The sequence below is a fragment of the Anopheles arabiensis genome, chromosome 2 (genome assembly GCF_016920715.1).
Source record: "Anopheles arabiensis isolate DONGOLA chromosome 2, AaraD3, whole genome shotgun sequence".
In the NCBI taxonomy this organism is placed as follows: domain Eukaryota; kingdom Metazoa; phylum Arthropoda; class Insecta; order Diptera; family Culicidae; genus Anopheles; species Anopheles arabiensis.
Window position 1 is genome coordinate 104,190,624 of NC_053517.1, and position 16,868 is coordinate 104,207,491.

Sequence of the window (16,868 nt, forward strand, 5' to 3'; positions counted from 1 at the left end):
CGCACGAGAGAAGCATCTCATTTTTGCGCTGCTCTAACCTTTTGTTGCGTGTTCCTTGCAGCTTCCATTTCAGCGCCGATCCCGATGGATGTTTCCGCCACCAACCTGGACAGTGTGTCGGAGGTGCTGGTCAGCTTCACCGACCCAGGAACGGATCCGCTTGCTAGTGGGGGCGGCGATGCTGCCACCGAACCGAACCGAATGTACCGCAACGAGCAGGCCAAGTTTGCGGAAATGGCCGCCGCCATCAGTGACGTGCTGCTGCTGGACGATGAAACCTCCCCGACGGACAGTCTCGTTAGCAGCTGTACGGAGAACTCGGACGACGTGAAGAAACCGCGCGGCGGCAAGAAAACGGCCGAAAACACGAAGGAAAAGGAGAAGGACATCGATGAGATCTCGCCCGAGCTGGACGAGCTGACCAGTCCCGTCTCGCCCGGCACACCGACCCATGCTTCCAACTCACTGTCGCTGTCGGACGGCGGGAGGGATTTTCTGATTGACGACGAAATCGCCGACCAGCCGGGGCTGGTGTTCGATGAGGGCAGTACGCTCGATCTTGGCTCGCTCAATCTTAACCTGACATCACAGAAGACCGACACCGATCGAACGCTAAAGGACAACCACAATCGAGCTGCTGCTGCTGGCACTACAAACGGGACCGGCTCCCAACCGGCAGCAATCAGGGCGACTCCACCGTCAGCGCCCAAGCCGAGGAGGGCTATGCCGGATGCGTACGAATCGCCGGCCCTGTCGCGCAAGTCGGCACGCAGCGGCAATCGCATGGCGCGGGCAGAATCGCTCGACACGCTCTCACCGTGCGACTCGATCGCGTCCGATGACTTTATGCTTGACTTTGACTGCAACAGCAGCATGGACTCCATCGATCGGTATGTTATAGTGGGTGGGTTAATTTCGTGTCCGTGCTAATTACCTCCTTTTTTCGGTGGTTTAGGGTCGCGCGTTCCAGTATGGGTGGCAGCGCTAACGGGTTAAACTCGATGGACGAGCTGCAGCTGTGGTCCGAGCTGGAGAACAAAGGCGGACACATCATACGCGAGTGGAGCACACTGCTACGCAGCAGCCCGCAGAGCAACAGCACTCACAGGTGAGTTGAAGTTTTGTTTAACTGCTTTGCACTTTCTTTCCGTTCGAAATCAAAACTGAACTGCGAGGTTCGGTGTAAGCCCTTGGTCGGTGAAGATTTTATGCGCCTAAAAGTATGCAATCATGTGCACATTTATAGCATGGTGCTAGAAAACGTTATAGCATGGTGGATTGACTGAAACAGCCATAAAATTTAATTTGAATTTGGTGTTTTCTCACCATATGTAACTTGAACTTGTCTTGAATGTCTTGAAATGTATTTTATCTGCTGTAATCTTCATTGTAAAAAACATTTGTTTTATATTTTACATACTACACACTGTACGGAGTGTATTGCACTATGTACCTTTAATTCAAAACCTCCGCCCCATGTAATAGTGCCGCTGGGCTCGGTCCGGGGTCTCCTATTACCCGTACCGACTGTCCATTTTTGCAGTGTCGGCTCGACTTTTTTTTTGACATACCAACGTCCAAACGGTAATCCAACAGCAAATTGGCTTACCCTTTCGCATGGCTGCACTAATGCTCGGACGGTTCGACGTATTCGATGGTAACCCCTGGGCTAGGCTAGGTTCGTCCCTAATGAGAGCGGATTACCGTCACCCTCATTAGGGTCGTGCTCTGCTCCCCCGTAAATGCGAACCGGCCCGGTTGTATGTGTCTGTCTGTGTGTGTATGTCATCGCAATCGAAATGATTGTCTTTCCTGCTGCCCTTAAAGTGCTCTCCTAGGTTGCGAAAGAAGCTCAGCTAGCCACACACACACACGATCGAATAGCGGATTCTTTTTCGGGACGCTCAAAGTACTCTCGTTTGCCATTTCCGGCAACGCGGCCTCACTTCATTATTGCTTATGTTGGTGCGCGGTGGCGGCGATCGAACGAAAACGGAACGAGCGAACTTAAAGCGCCCATAGTTGCACAGTCATTTGCACACCATTTGTCTTCGTGAGCCCTACCAAAAGGGGTTTTTAGTGTTGGACACGTCTTTTGCATGGAAGTTATTGCTCTTATTGCTTCCCCAAAAGCAGTATAAATCGCTTCTAAAGCTGTCATAGCTGCAGTCGGGCTTCAATGTTTGGAAATTTGTTTTCCCTCGATCCTCCGAAGCGCAACTAATGGCGATTATGATACACCCATGGGGGGAGATTATCGCGATCATGTTACCCTTCTAGCTTTACTTCACCATTGAAGCCGCTGTGCTTGTGTGTGTTGATGAGCGGGAAACGGGAAATATATTACTGACGGGTTGGGGAGCGGAAAGTAAGTATGATGTTGCAACATTATGCCTTTTTGGCTCGGGCTAAAGATTCGTTCTATAAAGGGCGTACCGCTGAACGGTTAGTCGATTTACTGTTATGTAGAGCAGCGACTAGTGGCGGGGAGAGGGCTCATTTGGTGCAGTACGGTGTAAGGTTTGCGCACGAAACGATTATACCAAAAAAGGCATCTACATAGCAACTTTACAGCTTAACCTTGACATACACCATAGCTGGGGGGTTTAACATGCATTATGCTAATTACTTTACAGCTAGACATCACCGTAAAACACATATAAAACCATTCTTTTGTTGGCGCTTTTCATGCACCCTCAAAAAAAGAACCTTGCAAAACCTTCTTTTTTTATACAACACACTTTGCTAGTCTTTAATTTCAGTTTTTGCTTACTAGAACCGAAGTTAGAGCTACTTGCTCTAGAAACAAAATCCCTGCCCGCCCAGCCACACCACACCGTTATGGAATGCACCACCACCACCACCGGGACGATGATGTGCATTAACCGCAATTTTACTACTCTTCTGGTCCCTTCGCCGCGCTTGGTTGCCCTTTGCTCGCTCGCGTGAAGTTCGCGTGTGTGTGGGGTGGCGTGCATTGTGTGGATTTCAACCGCGCGCACAGCTGATGAGAACGCGCGTTCGCGTGCGCTGGTGGTGGTGATGGTAGTTGTGATGGGAAAGCCGGTTTTTTGTTGTTGTTGTTTCTCTCAAATACCACAGCAAATAGGGGATGGAAGCTGCTTTTGGGTTTCTTTCTCTCACTCTCTTTCTTTCCCTTTTGAACCTAATCTCACCGCATGATCATGAATGATCTTCATGGTGTTGTGTATGTGTGTCTCAAAAAGGTATCTTCAAGACACGAATGATCTGATTTGAGGTGAAGGTGTGTAATTACAGCTACTTGTGTGTGTTGCACAATCCATGCTGTATGTCGATTCTAATGGTTCAAACAGTTGAGAAGCTTTTCTCTTCACCCCCGGCTTGCAAAGGGATGTTATGCTGGCCACCACACAAACACCACCTAGAGGTAGATTTTCCACCACTCGGAGCCATCGGTATAGGTAACACCACCACCACCAACGACTTCGAGCCTTTGGGGTGAGTCACACGCAACCGTGTGTACTCGCGCATTCATCGGTCTACGAGCCCACACACACACTCTCTCCGATGCTCTCTGGTCGCTGGTGGCAGGTTTGGCTCGCCCGTTCAGTTCTTGGTGTGTACGTTTTACGGCCACAACATACCTGCCGTGGCTCTGGCTGTGGTGCTGCCTGCTTGCAGCCCTTATTCAGTATTTGATCGATCCTCACACACGCACACACAGCCTGTGTGACGCAAGGTTATCTGGTTCGATCAACCACCAACCAGCGGGGCGCGGTGTTGGTGATACTTGATAGAAGGGCAAAGATCGACCTCACGGCCATCAGCTGTGATCGGTTTGGGGCGGTGGGAGGCTGCCGATCAGCAAAACTATTCGGAGCATTTCCCTCGCCGAGTGATCAGTGGTGAGACAAAGAGACTCTCCTAAAGGGTGGTTGTGGTGTTTTGTCGTTCGTCCATTCCGATCCTTTACCCGGTTCGAATCCATTCCGTCCGCATGCTACCGCACGTGCTGGTTCATACGGTTTGTGTTTAGTTTCTAATTTTGACATCCCACTAGCGGCGGCAGGGCGGCAAATTAGAAACGTGGTGCTACAGTTTTGCTCTGTCTCTCTCTCTCTCTCTCGTGCACTGTGAGCAGTAAACGCGATCGCGTGTGTTTCTGTTTATGGTGCATCATTTCCTGCAACCTGTTCAGGGTCAACCGACAGACAGGCACAGCCGTTGTGGAACGTTTAGTTTTCTTGCAACAAACACCACCACCATCACCAAGCACCACCGATCAAGTGTGATTTAGTGTGGTAAAACAAAAAAGAAAAGATATTTTTATTGTTTTGTGCCCCCGATCTCTCCCCGTGGCACACGATCTTTGCAGTGTATGTGTGTGTGTCTAATGCGGGTTTTATTTGATGTTTGATGCACCCACGGAAAAAAGAACAGGGAAAAATACATCAGCTGATGAGTGAGAAGAGGTGGTTGAGTTTTTGGGGTTTTGGTGCAGAAGCAAATAGTCTGTAGTTGCACGTCGGTGGCTCACGCGGTCTGCTATTTGTGGTGTTTCGATAGTGCAAGTGCTTAAACCATCCTTCATTCAGTTATATGCTGAATTCGAGCTGTGTTTGCAACATTGTGTAAAGTCCTACAAGTGCACAAACCATTCAAAAGTGGTTAGATTCAACAAAAAAGGCCTAAAACTCGTCCGACAACAGCTCAACCTCAGCTATAATTTACCGAAAAAACCACAACTTACAGTTGAGAACCGCAACAACCCGCTCCTTTAAGTTCATCAACCCGTCTGTAAAAAAGCCAACATCCAACATCCAACACTAAGAATGTTTGCGTTTTGCTAGCTTCTTCCACCGCTTCCACGCGCTTGTCTTTGACGACGGTGTATGCTGCAGCATAGGGTTGGCGGGTTGGCCGATTGGTACGTACCTGTTGTGCATGAGACGTGAAAATTATTGAAAGCCAGAAGCTTTGCTCCTCCTCTGTCGGTTCTACCGATGCTGTGAAATTACCAGTGAAGTGTGCGATGCAGTGAAGTGGTTGTGTGGTTCGATCGGGAAACTTGTATACTTGTCTTACTGTGGTAGCAAAACGCCTGCCAAGAGGCAGCAGCAGAAGCCAGGCAAACACCACCCAGATCACGATGAAGGATTGTGAAACGACGTCGGCTGAGAATGCACCACCGCCGGCAAGTGGCGTCGGTTCGTCGCCGGCTGTGGTGCTGCAGGAAAAACCGACTCCGGCTCCCACCGCCACCACCACCAATGGGTAAATGATCGTTTCTCTCCATCTTGTAGTTGTTGTAGCCGTGTGTTTTAGCAGGGTAAAGAAGCAGAAGAGGGAAAACTAGATCACTAGCAGCTCTATTCTATTCAAATTTCAACACCACTTCCCCTTCGGGGCGTCTCAGGGCATGTGTATCTTGTGTGGAAATTATGCATTTCAGACATTCAGGCATTCGCAGGCTCCAATTTCCATGCCGCGAGCGATGTGTGGAAATAGTCGAGACACGAAACCGGCAAACGGCGGAAGCTTTCGGGCGCGAATGAACGCGCTCCTATTATGCAGAAACAATTGCAGCGCACGAGACCAGCTTACTCTTTTCTCTTTTTCTCTCTTTTCTTATACGCATTTCAGTGGCATTAGTGTTTCCTCATTTTTCTTTACTAATTTAAAGTGAACTGCTCATTTGCAAAATTGCATAATTAATCTCAGTGACACAAAAAAGGCAACCAACCAAGGGGCAAATCGTGCGTTTGCTTTGCATTGGAGCACGCTGGCAAAACACGCAAATCGAATCGTCTAATTTGCCAATAAATTTAAGCAATGCTGCACAGGCGAGCGAAACGCTCGTACCGCTAATTAAAAGCAAAACAATCCACCGAAGCTAATTACCATAGAATCCAAGAGCACAAAACAAAACACAAACCCCCTTCAGGCAATCCGTACGAGCGTGCATGCGTGTTTTTCAAAACTATTTCATCATTTCATGCTCCAATGTGGTGACCATCGGAACAATTGATAAGCCTATCAATGCTACACCTTGGGTTGGCGATAACGGTGCAGTGATGCAGTGCTGTGCAGCTGCAATGGTGTGGGGGCACCCATTCACAGGCAAAGCCAATGCTGTTTGTTATGGCGTCGCTAGTCTCGCGTGTTTTTCGCGTGTGTTACTAAACTGTGGCGAACGAGCGCACGTCTAGGGAAGGTGGGGCGGTCGCATGGGAGAGGAAGGCAGTGTGCCACGCTGTAAATGATGTGTGTAGTGGTGGGTGAAATTAGCGAATGTAATGTCTTAAAATAGTGCAGTTTGTAGAAGTAACTTCTCATTGAAACTTCTTTGAACGGTACCGTTCATCTTCTTAAACGACTATGAAAGAGAGTTAAAAACGTTTAACTTTAATTGGTAATGACTTTTACAGCAGCAGCAGCAGCAGCAGCAGCTATGGGGTCAAAGCTATTAGAGCTAATTATGGCATCGGTTTTTTTGTCGCTGTTGGGCCGCATTTGCACAACAGCCAACAAACGTCGTTGTAATTTTGAAGGCCACCGTGCAAACTAAAAATGCTCTTGACCTGACGATGATGGTAGACGGTGACGGTGACTCTCTCTCTCTATCTCTGGTGCTACGGAATGTTTTGCGATGGCGATTTGCAGGTACATGCAGCAACATTAAATCATTTGCTACGCTTTACTACAACGCAAAACGAAGCAGTGTTTGGTTTTTTTTTTTATCTGTGCTTTGGTCTGTGGAATATCTCTGTTTCCAAGTGTTGTACGGCTTGAACGTAAATTGCAAAAAATATGGAAAAAACAAAAAGTGAAAGGCTTACATTTAAACTAAATTTTAGAAGTAACAATGATACAGAAAGGGAATTTAAACAAGCAAAAAAGCAAGACTTTAATTGTGCATTTTATAAACGCCTAAATGTATGCAATTTGCCTCACTAAATTGCCCGATTCCTGTTGCTTTGTTACTTAACAATATCGATGTCTCGATGGCGATCATCTACTTACCCAATCGAAACCATATATTCTCTCACGACGAACCGCTGGCCAGTTTTGTAATCGAAAAAGCTTCCGCCTCAACGCCTCCACTCTGCGAGCCACGGCTCCGTCAATTATCGAAGCTTAATCAATTAATTGTATGCTTCACTGGTGGTGATCCTCCGCGCGCTCTCTGTGTGCGCCTTTGCGTGCACACACACTCACAGCCTGAAAACCATCCACTTCCGGTGCAGCATTTTCACGCGAAAGAGAGGCAAACCGAAGGAAAATAACATTGCTTGCGCTTCTTCCAACTCTTAACTTTGCTGGAAAATTCCATTCCACTATTCCCCATACTCTCACAAACTGACCTGGGCCAACCAAACCTGGGTGGAAGATTCAGCGCTGCTTCCAAATACTCCACGCCGCCTCTGGACCGGTATAGAAAGCGAAAACAGTTGTGTGTGTGTGTGCAGCCCGAAAACAGTCATTTGTGTGTCGATTGATAAGGTGTGTGTGTGTGTTTGTATGATGTCAGACCTGGCGGCGTGCGATAACGCACCGAAGTAGCAACATTCGATAATGATTATTGATTAAACGCATCCGGAACGATTACAGCCCCTCCAGTGCATTGCACACGCTGCTTCCGTTTTTGGTTAATTCACTGCACACGCTGGTTGTAATGTATCGGTTGCAGCTCGTTTAGCGCCTGCCGGCCGGTCCACCCACTTCCTCTCCGGATGTGTTGTGGTTGCGCACCGACCGGCGGAATCAAATGATGCGCGTGCGTGATATAATTTCACGGCGTCTTTTACCGTCTTCTAAAGCGAGAGCCCTCGTTACGATCATCGTGTACCTCAAATGCTTTCGAGCAGTCATCGGATGAGTCACTTCAGCCGCCGATGGTTGGAGGTTCGGTTCGGGGTAGTGTTTTCCGTTCACCGATGGTAGAATCTATTGGTGCCGCATGGTTGGTCACGAGAGAGCTCGAGGTGAGAGAAGTTAGCTCGATACGGATAGTTGGCTTAAAGGGGCTGTAGGGATGGTTGTCGATGATCTGCCATGCGTGCCATCTATGCCATCGTCGTAAACTGTCGATGGACACTGGAGCTTAGGGCAGACGTAAAAGGACCAACAAATGGTGGCACCAATGGGAGTCTTATTGTCCATTTTTTCCACTCTTCGTTTTTCCAATATGATTTGAGATCATTAAAACCACGGGACCAATAAAACCACATCATAGTAGATGTTGTTGCGCTCCTCTAACTCACATCACGGTCGATGAAGGTTGGCATAATTTCCTTTCACCCCAACCTCTCTCCCGCTTTATGATGTGCTGTGCTGCTGTAGCTCGTCGAGGTGTGACATCAATTTAATTAAGCACGATCCGATTACCTCACATGATGCGAGCGCCGACCAAAAAACCGCCCCAAAAACCACGTGCTGCTGTGTCTGTTGTGCTACACCTTTTGCGCTTCACCGTTTCGCGATCGGATGTCATCATCATCATCGTCAGCCATCGAATAGGACACGTTTGAAGAGTCCTCACTGTGTGTCTGTGGGTCTTACTCATCCTCCTTTTTTTCTTCTCTCATTTACGTTCAAATATTTAAACAATTTACAAATAAATGGCAAGCTGGCGGCGCACACCGTTTGGTTCAATATTTATGTAGCATTGCTCCTCTACGGTGTATGCTTGCTCTACGGGGTGTCCGGGTGTTTTCGGCACACGATGATGCTGTTATACGCCGGACGCGTGCTACACGAAATAAACATAAAGCAGCGTGTTTTATTACTTTGGTGTTTTGCAAGTACCGCACAAAAATGTGACCAAATCTCTTTCACTCTTTTGTTTGGTGGGAAAAGAATGAACTCATCGGTGAACCTGCGGCGACGGTGACTAGGCGGTTGTGCTCTTTTGAAGATATTTTCGGCACATTGCGTTAACATTTATTGGTGGATGTTTAGAAATTGAAAAGATGTTCCGATTTTGTTGCTTTTTGTTTCCGACAAGCAAAGGCTTTGGTTCCTGTTGCTTTCTTAAGGGTGGTGTAGTTTATTGCTTGTTTAAATGATCCTGAGACAACATGTTGAGATGAATTCTTTGATGCCGGCTGTGTGATCTTATTGGGAAATCAACATGTTCGCAAGATATTAACATAGAAAGAGAAGAAATCGCGTCGAAATGTACCTGAAAAGGATATAAAAATCCAATGCCTTGCCCCCCACATGCTTGAATTTGCTCGCGAAAAGGGCTGATGCATGCAAAGAGAAAACCGCACCCGGTTTAGCGATCAAAACAAACACCTCCACGCTTCACTTCTTCCCAACTGACCCAATTCCTCGCTCAACCCACAAACAGGCAACAAACACAGAAAAACAAAACTATTTCGCGCGAATAGAGAAAGCCCTCGACAAAGCACGATCGATCGAGCGCGATCTGCCTTACTATAGATTCCTTGCCCTGTGAGAGCGGCACGTGATTCTACTGCACGCGATCACGTGAAATTTGAAATCGAACCCGCTTCTAAGCTCAAAAGCCGCGCAGCAACACTGTACAGCGTGTTTGGTTTTGCGCGGTGGTACGGGGCTATCACCTTCAACAACAACTCCGATATCACCGATAAGTAAACACACACTCACACAGCCTTCCGGCTATGGTCGAATGCACCGTAATTGGAGCTGCTTGCTGATGCTCGTGATTTATGTTGCCGGCAAAACAGTTTGGTTGTAGCGTTTTTTTTTTTTGTTTTTTTTTGTCTTCGTAGCTTCACTTTCTGCGCGCAAAATTTCACAGATTTCACATTGCGGCTAGAGGGCCTGCGTGCGCGCGCGCGCGCGCTCTCTCACCACCTTTAATCGATGGTCTGTATTTATATAAAAATACACTAAGGAAAACCAGACAAACCAAACCCTATCATTGCAGCACAAAGGGGCAACCGGGGTTTTGTTGTGTGTTTAAAAAAAGGGCAATTATCGAGAAGCATTACTTTTTAGATGTGTATTAGTTTTTTTTCTTTCGAACTCTGGCAGTTGATGGCGAGCAAGTAAGCAGTGTGCTTTAAAAAGGAATGCTTGTTTAATTCCACTTCGTTTTAATGGCTCTCTTCCGATGAAAAACAGTGACGTTGACCGGAAGTAGCAATATAAACCGTAACGATGCATCAAGAATGTCGTGTTTTTTTAGGCAAAAGGAAAAGCCCATAATATCGCTGCCGACACTGAAATGAAAATGTCCCTCAAAATGTATCACCAACACACACACCTCCCCACGGCTTAGTATCATCAATGCACGGGTGACATCATCCGCGTCTGCGATTTTGGCAGCGAATTTTCCGAGCGAATTTTCACGCTCTGCCGAGCGAGCGACCCGAATGGCAAAATGATCATCAAAACCGCCCAAGCCCCGAACGGATAAACAAAGACAACAGAAGCGACGGAAGAAAAAATAGAAACAAAACACCCACACACACCCACCTCCTCTCCCTTCTTCGGTCCTGGTGAGAGAAAATCTGCTGCTCTGTCATCGGGGGGGTGTTGGTGAATGTCACCAGCACACGCGTTGCTCACTTGCGGCGAGAAGGAAACGTACGTGGTCGAAGCAGCGCACCAAATTGCGGAAGGATTTCAGCCCATCATCCTCATCAACCATCACAAACCACCACCCCGGGCTACCCGTCGTGAAGAGTTGCACACGGAGAGGGGAGGAATCAGCGGTTGGGTGGTGCGCGGAAGCGTGTGTGCAATCTTATCAAACGACACCCGATTCAATGCAGCCAGCCAGCGGTCGCGGTGGTGGTCGTCTTACACGTTACGCACCAACCCGGACCCGGTGTCCCCCATTCACACAGCGCTGTCTCGCTCGCACCCCCCAAAACCGCACGCGCGAAAACTCTTTCGCGCTCAACGCCCAATATACACACGCGCTTGAACAGGTGTGTACTACGAAAACGCGTACGAACGCAACACGCGAATGTGGTGCCGCCGCTGCCCACCGACCATACGGAGACCAAGAGGCTTGGGGGGGCCACGGACGAATACCCACAGCAGGCCGCGGGCAAGGAAAAGCCAAAACCTGCTGGCGCAACTTGTGCGCGCGTGCTGCCGCTTCTTCAGTACGCAATCAGCAGCCGCACCAGACGACGACGCGCACGACGACGTACGTCGGTGGTACGGGTTTAGGGATTCCGTTCAATATTACAGCGCGCTCGTGTGTGTGTGTGTGTATGTGTTCGTTTGTTTACGTTTTTCACGATTCCACAAGAAAGGTCTCTCGCTCCTCTCACTGTCTCCAGAACGTTGTATCTCTGTTTGTGTGCGCATCCTTTTTCCAGAGCAAAAGGGGTTTTCTTCTCCAAAACCCCCTGTTGATTCGCAGAGAAAGTAAACCAAAAAGAAAGGGCTAAAAAGGGATAACAAGTGTGCGAAAAGAGTACATAGAACGGCAAGAGAGAACAGTGTGTATGTGAGAGAGAGAGATAAAAAGAGAGTGAAGAGAGTGTAATACTGAGAGGAAGAATTTCCCCGAGAGTGAGAACACACATACCGGAGAGAGTAATACTACAAATGCAGTGGAAATCGTAGTAGGCCAGGAGGGAAAACGAACCACCGAACAACCAACGAAGACGGACGGGTCTTTAGTGCGAAATCTGTGCGAAAAGTCCCCATCCAAGCAACAAGCGGACGGTGCAGAGTGCGGCTAATAGGAGAAGTTGGTCCCGTCCTGATATCGACCCAGCAAACCCGACTTGTGGCCGCGTGTAAGACAAGGGAAAGTACGGTCCCATTGACGTCTTGTGATAATTGTGATAAAGTAGTGCCCCTCGCTAACCGTCATGTGTTTACTGTAGTGGTGCGTCTTCTGTAAGGGCAAGAAAATCGATACTGCATCCCTATTATAGTACGACGTCTTGCACACGAGTTCCTTATCAAAGGCAAGACGAAAATCGATATGCACACCACCCAAACAGAGTGTGCATTAGCGGTTTGTCCCTAATCTGAGTGACCCCCAGTGCCTTCCGCTGGTGTTTGTTTTTTATCGTGTCAACCATGGGATTACTATGATAAGAGGGCAACAAGCCACGGAACCCGTGGAATCAACGTTCGCCGTGGTGTGACGTGTGTAAATTAGAACGCTCATAATTCGATTACCACCACCGCGTGTGCCTTTGGTTGAGTTGTTGTACGTCGTGTAAAAATGCAATCCAATGCGACCAGCTCGTCCCCACCGATCGGTGCCCGCCGCGTCAAGACCGATCTGCACACGTCGGAAAAGCTGTACGTCCATTCCGTCGGCCGGTCCCGCTCAAACTCCCCGATGCATGCGGGCGGGTTCACCACCACCACCGCTGGACGGCACGGTCTCCTAACGCACCACCGGAAAGCGGCAAGCGAACCGAAAGGTCCGGTGTCATCGTCCACCACCACCACCACCACCACCACCACTGCCACAGCGTACCTGACCGTACCGCACACCGTCAATGCGGCGGTGCCCAGCCGGCAGCGCAGCAGCAGCACCGGAGCACCGGCCAGCCGCACATCCGCAGCGGCCCATCACCGCCTGCTGGCACCGTCCGGCACCGCCGGCAGCACCAGCACGCTCGAGCGATGCGCCAGCGTGCGCCTCAGCACCACGAGTCCCTCCAGAGCCGGCGACCACCACCATCACCACCACCACCATTCTGCGACGGGGACGACGGGAATTGCAAATAGGTTACTATCGATTTTCTGCCAGCCACGGTTGCCACGGTGGGCTGCCAGGTGGTGTTGGCTTAGTTTCGCAGTAAACAAGTTTTACTGCACCAATTTTTTTGTCTGTTACCTTCGCTTGATATTTTTGCAAAAAAAAGCGCGTTGTGCCATAAACGTATATTTATTGTATCCGCAGTGTGGAGGCGCTTTACTGTGTTGCCTCCCTCCAAACAAAACCATATTCGCAAACTCCAACAGCGCACTCAGACAGCGGAACTGACGCTCATTCTTATTTCCTTGTGCTCTTTCGCTTCCAGATCCCAGCTACCGGCAAGGGCACGGCTACTCACCCGACGCCTGCAGAACAACGCGACGCCCACGAATGGATCGGAAAGCCCGCGCTCGATCGACAGCCTGCCGCGGCGAACGTTCGCCGGCTCGTACAAGACGGCCACCCTGAGCCAGTTCCACAATCTCGCCAACAACAACAACAACAACAACTGTACGGACTCTGCCTCGACCGCTACCAACTCCGCGGAAGATCTCACCCTGCTCGACAAGTCGCTGCGCAACTCCATGCTCCAGGACGTGGTGCACTTCAAGAAGCAGCTGGTACGACTCCGCCGGATAATGCAAGAGGTGAGCAAACAGGGATGGGGGAGAGCCTCTAAGCAAGCGCTTTTCTATCAACTGCCATCAACAGTGCTGCAAAATGTCAATGTCATAAAAAACTGCCTGAAACAATACCCATGTCAACGTCACCTACTCAATTGTGATAATCAAAAGTGATCACTCAAAACGATCGGTATGACCAATACATGCTTCATGGCATTTTTGCGACCTTAGCTTGGTCAATCATTATGTCATGACTTTTTTTTGTGAAACTGATTTGTGATCATTTGTGCAAAGTGTCACTGGCTTAGTCATGACGAATTCCGTCTGATACAAAATCATGTCAGCGTCACGAGCTCTACTGTGATGATCAGAGGTGAGACTCAAACAGTCGGTGGTTCAATCACATGATAAGTGACATTTTGTGAGACTCTTGGTCTCACTTGATCCCGACATTTTGTGTCGGTGATCATCACGATAGTCATGGGAGATATGCGGTCCTTGCGAGTCGTATTTTCTCGCTCTGTTTGACCCGGCAAATGATCAAAGCAGACAGAGCGAGAAAGCATGCTCTTTTTGTTGCTTCGGACTACACACCAAGTATATTCGAAGAATGTCGTGACTATCGTCAACAGAAAATGTCGTGAGCTAGTGAGTGACCAAGAGTTGGATGCTAAACAAAATGTCACTAAGCATGTGATTGATCCACCAACTGTTTGAGTCTCATTTCTGATCATCTCAGTTGTGTACGTGAGCTGATTTGAGCTTCGTTTCAGTCATGAGTGTTGGTAATGCCAGAAAGCCAGCCAGAAAAAAAAAATCATGATTATGCTTGCGCCGGCATTAAGCTCAGCTTGTCAGCCAGCACATTTCGCGTATGATTCAACATTAACGCACTTTCTGAACGTCTCATGATGCTCATGACATTCTGCAGCACTGATCATCAGTGAAAATGCATGCAGCTCCTTCACGTCAACGCCTACCTAGATTGATTGTCTTCTTCTCGTGCGCACAAAACCAGCATGCTCGCGCATCATTACATCCCGCTCACTTTCCACACTGGATCAATTGTGTTAACATTTCGCCCGCATCGACCGCATTATTCTTGATCATCATGCCTCTCAAATGCCTCTCATAACGTTCATTTCATCATTTCCGTTTTCGTTCGGCGATTGCTCTTACATCACCGGTTTGTGTGTTCCAAATAGCGCACGATTCCACTCTCCTGATTAAAAGTTTGCAAACTCGGTTTCGAATTTCCTCGCCGCGAGAAAATTGCATCCCATTCCATCCTCTCGCATCCTTTCCATCATTCATTAGTTTGTGTTGATGTGATTGTGTGCGCTTTTGCATTCATTTTCGCGCACCGCCATACGCAACCATGCAATCTCGTTATCTCTCGTGCGCGCGCTTCCTGCTCGATCGTTATTCGTCGTTTTATTTTTGTTTGTTAACATTTCTTTTGTTTTTTCTTCTCTCCTTATCTCTTTTATTTGTTTTTTCTTTCTTTCTTTCTTTCTTTCTGTTTTTCTTTTCAATTTTTTGTGTTTTCTGTGTGTATGTGATGTATATACACGCGCCATATTTTCTTCATCCAAACTTCGAAAAAAAATCCGATGATGTTTTGGTGTGGGTGCCGTTCCCTAACGCCTGCTACTGCTTCCCTCCACCTCAACGTATGTGTGTATGTGTCAACCCTCTTTTGGCCGTGTCCTCGAATACACGAATGTGACGGCCGTCCCCCCACCATCGTACGAACTGAACCACCACAACCACCACCCACCAACACGAACTCGAACAGGATGAAGAAAATTTGATGATGGTAGGTTATATGTTTTACAGGTGCTTTTATGTTTACAGTTTACATATTTTGGGTACGATCTTTCTAGCCACAATTTCGCTCCTTCGCACCACTTCTAACTCGCGTACCGTACTAACCATGTGTGTGCTAGTGTATCTTCTTCTTCTTTGGCTCAACAACCGTTGTCGGTCAAGGCCTGCCTGTACTACTTGTGGGCTTGGCTTTCAGTGACTAATAGATTTCCCCCCATAGCAGGATAGTCAGTCCTACGTATGGCGGCACGGTCCATTTGGGGATTGAACCCATGACGGGCATGTTGTTAAGTCGTACGAGTTGACGACTGTACTACGAGACCGGCTGTGCTAGTGTATAAATATCGAAAAAAGCATGATATCCCCATACACCACTGTGTTGCATTTGCTACCAGGAAAAACAAACCCTACTAATGTAACTAATTGTAAACCCAGCTCCACCACTACATGATCCTCTTTCCCACTCTCCGCCGAAGGTTCCGGAAAACTCATCGTTCATACCGTCCTAACTGTGGGTTTTTTCCCCCTTTTTCACAGACCGATACTCTCAACCCATTTGAAAATAACAATGGGCAATTCTTCACGACGGCAGCAGCCGCAATGGCCGCCAATGGTACGATCGGCTCGGCAACAACTACAGCGGCAGCGACGACGGCAACGTCCCAGGAACAGCAACAGCAGCAGCAGCAAGAAAACATACTCATCCGCGAGTCCAGCGTGGCGGCCCTTGCCCTACTCGAGGACCAGCGGCAGGAGCTGGCGGATCTCAGAAGACAGGTGGTTTACCTTCAGGTATTTGCACGTTCATTTCCCTTTTATTTCTCTTACTCTACCGCCCTTCCTATTCGTGCCCGCCCGCTTTGTAGTAGTATGAGAGAGAGAGAGGGAGAGAGTGCACGAGCTCCGCGTGTTATTTATAGTTGCAACGGTAGTGTCTCGCCATTACAAGGGGCTTCCCGTTCCAGCGTTTGTGCTGCAATCGGTGCATAATGCTGCTGCCCCACTTTATATCCACTTAGCTCTTGTTTGTTTGAGTTTTTCCAAAATTGTCTCTGTCCCAAAAGCATAAACCCCTGGAATAGGTGGGACCAACGGTGAAGCAATAGGACGCGTAAGGTATCACGAAGGGACCTTCGCGAAAAATGACTAAACAATTACAATTAAATATGCATTATTGTACCCACCGAAACTCAATAATTGGACTACAACTCTACAAGTCTATCGCTTATCTATTGTTTCCCCTTTGTTGAGCTCTTCTTTTCCACTATTTTGAGATCTTCACTGTTCTTTTTTTGTTATCGAATTGGCTTTTGATGTTGTGAAGTTATTTTTTTATCATACTCAAACTCTGAATTATGTTCCCTTTCCCACAAATCAAACACAAATATTCGAGCACCTCTACTTGTTACTCCTTTGCAGCGTGCAACGATGCTCTCTGTCCTCTTGAAGGCATTGCCTTTACATTAGCTTTAGAATACCTTTCTACTAATTCCAGAACGCTTGTAAAGATATTGCTTTATCTATAAACATCCTTTTACCTTTAATTAAAGAGACCAAAATAATATTATTAGAAAAAATATTGTTTTTATATTATATATAAATTCTTACTGGAAATATAATCAGTATTTATTGCAAATCAAAACAAAACCATAAAATATTCTGTAAAATAGAATCATGTTCGTTAGATTTACTTTAGGCTTTCGTTGTTCGATAGTTAGAACTGTTCGCTTCCGTATTAAAATTATTTACTTAATCAC

At 47.8% G+C, this 16,868-nt stretch overlaps 1 protein-coding gene across 14 annotated transcripts in view; it reads left to right on the plus strand.

The window, feature by feature from the left end:
• LOC120898043 overlaps window positions 1–16,868 on the plus strand; it is an 84,431-nt gene that overhangs the window by 62,651 nt on the left and 4,912 nt on the right. For 12 of the 14 annotated variants that reach the window (XM_040303366.1, XM_040303365.1, XM_040303368.1 and 9 more), the window contains 5 exons: window positions 62–890; window positions 956–1,108; window positions 12,984–13,305; window positions 15,080–15,100; window positions 15,649–15,903. In XM_040303366.1, coding sequence (XP_040159300.1) covers window positions 62–890; window positions 956–1,108; window positions 12,984–13,305; window positions 15,080–15,100; window positions 15,649–15,903 — 1,580 coding nt within the window. The remainder of the gene's footprint in view (window positions 1–61; window positions 891–955; window positions 1,109–12,983; window positions 13,306–15,079; window positions 15,101–15,648; window positions 15,904–16,868) is intronic. The other 2 variants (XM_040303363.1, XM_040303364.1) reach the window with 2 other exon arrangements.